The 2,056-nt window shown below is 55.8% G+C and overlaps 1 protein-coding gene across 1 annotated transcript in view; it reads right to left on the bottom strand.

Annotated features, from left to right (window-relative positions):
* Positions 1 to 1,208: 1,208 nt before the first annotated feature.
* NDUFS5 (NADH dehydrogenase (ubiquinone) Fe-S protein 5, 15kDa (NADH-coenzyme Q reductase)) overlaps positions 1,209 to 2,056 on the bottom strand; it is a 1,556-nt gene continuing 708 nt past the window's right edge. Inside the window, exon 2 of the mRNA XM_009882789.1 lies at positions 1,209 to 1,313. Coding sequence (XP_009881091.1) covers positions 1,209 to 1,313 — 105 coding nt within the window. The remainder of the gene's footprint in view (positions 1,314 to 2,056) is intronic.

Here is a 2,056-nt window from a genome sequence, read left to right as displayed (position 1 = left end):
GGCGGCAGAGAGTTGTTTTAACCAGGTTTTCACCTCACATACCAGTACCACCAGCTGGAGAGTGACTGGGAACAGCCCAGCACACACACCAGTCCCACGGGCTGGCTGTGAATCAAGATGAAGTTTTGCAGGACAAACTTGGACAGGTGGTTTTTTTTTTTTTACTCTTTCAGGTTATTCCTCTCGTTTCCAGCAGCCATTGCCGCCTGCCAGGCTGGCTGGTGGGACAGGCTGCGAGCACAAAGGGACCACGACAGCCCCCAACACCAGCAACATCTGACCTCCCCAAAAGCACATCCCCACCACCGCTGCCGCATTTGAGGGTGTCTCAAAAGCTGCCCTGGCAGCACTGCTACAGAGGGAGACCCTCAAGCCACGATTTACTCAGTGTCATGGCTCCAGCTGGGATGGAGTTGACTTTTGTGCTAGCTGCTGGTGTGGGGCTGTGTTTTGGATTCGGGATGAAAACAGCATTGATAGCACACCGGTGGTTTTAGTTGTTGCTAAGTGCTCAAGGCCTTTTCTGCTCCTCACCCATCAGCGAGCGGGCCTGGGGAGGGGGGAGAAGCAGAAGGAGTTGAGTTGGGAGGGGACAGAGCCGAAACAGCTGATCCCAACTGCCCAAAGGGATATTCCCCACCATGTGACATCACACCGAAGATATAGAGCTGGGGGAAGATGGAGGAAGCGGGGAACATTCACAGTGATGGCGTTTATCTTCCCAAGTCACTATCATGCGTGCTGGAGCCCAGCTTTCCCGGGGATGGCTAAACACCTGCCTGCGATGGGAAGTGGTGAATGAATTCCTTGTTTTGCTTTGCTTGTGTGTGCAGCTTTTGCTTTACTTATTAAACTGTCTTTATCTCAACCCACGAGTTTTCTCACTTTTACTCTTCTGATTCTCTTCCCCATCCCAACTGGGGGAGTGAGTGAGCAGCTGCACGGTCCTAGTTGCCGGCTGAAGTTAAACCACAATGCTCAAAAAAAAAGAAAAAGACGACAAGACAGAGCCAAACACTATTCCGAAGGAGACATTTACTAGCCCAAGCGATGCCCGATGTGGTGTCATACCCCTTCAGCAAAGGCAGGGCACCACGCAGACCCCACCCCACCGCTGCAACATAACCCAGTTGTGCCACAGGTTTTCTTCTCAGAGGAGTTCCACGTCAATAACTCTACACATGACCGATGGCCACATCCCCCATGAATCAAGGCCGCGGCTCCTCTTTGCCCTTGTGGTAATCAGGCGGCGTGTACTTCCCTTCCTTGATCATCTTGTCCCTCTGCTCGAGGATGGTTCTCAGCCGCATAGCCTGGCAAAGCACACACAAGAGTCGGGGCAGACACAAAACAGGGTGGCAGCAGTCAGGGGAGCACTTACGTGGTCCCTAGCACAGGTCCTGGCAGTCCCCAAGAAGCCACATTCATGTGGCACCCGCAGTTACCCTGCCCCCAGGGTTCCTCACACACCTAACATGCGGGTTTGCACATTCTGCCAAAGACTTTGGGGCTTTCAGGCTGTTGCAACCCACTTTACTACTAACGATAATTGGGTTTTCAGCCCACAGCCAACCAGGCAGTATTTTCTCCCATCATTGCTGCTGCTGAGAACTGATTGTAACTCCTGCAGCTGAGGAGGAGGGTGGCCATGAAGGCAGGGAGCAACTGCAGAAGACAGAGCCCTGCTGCCACCACAGCCTAGAGCCCTCCTTGGGGAAGGCACTGCTGCAGGGCCAGGCCCCCCACTCATGTCGGGTAAGGCACGCTGCCTGCCCGGAGGTGGTGCCCGATGGCTCTAGGCACCATCAAAGCTGGATGCCCGATGAACAGGAACACCCCTGGCTGTGCTCCCCACCGCAATACCACTCCCCAGCCTGGGCCACAGCCCCCAAACCTCCTCAAGAGCTTGGCCTGGACTTTCAGCACCCTCTCTCCAGCCTGGCCTAGCACCTCCAGTGTCCCTAGCCAAGCCCTGGTGCCCCAGCGTCCCCCCCCCAGCTTGGCCCAGACCTGCACCCCCTGGCCCGGCGTCCCCGCTGCCTGCACACCCCACCCC

Source organism: Charadrius vociferus, unplaced genomic scaffold (genome assembly GCF_000708025.1).
Source record: "Charadrius vociferus isolate BGI_N301 unplaced genomic scaffold, ASM70802v2 scaffold783, whole genome shotgun sequence".
Taxonomy (NCBI): Eukaryota; Metazoa; Chordata; class Aves; order Charadriiformes; family Charadriidae; genus Charadrius; species Charadrius vociferus.
Note: the sequence above shows the minus strand (reverse complement) of the source record. Positions and strands in the feature narration are given on the sequence as shown.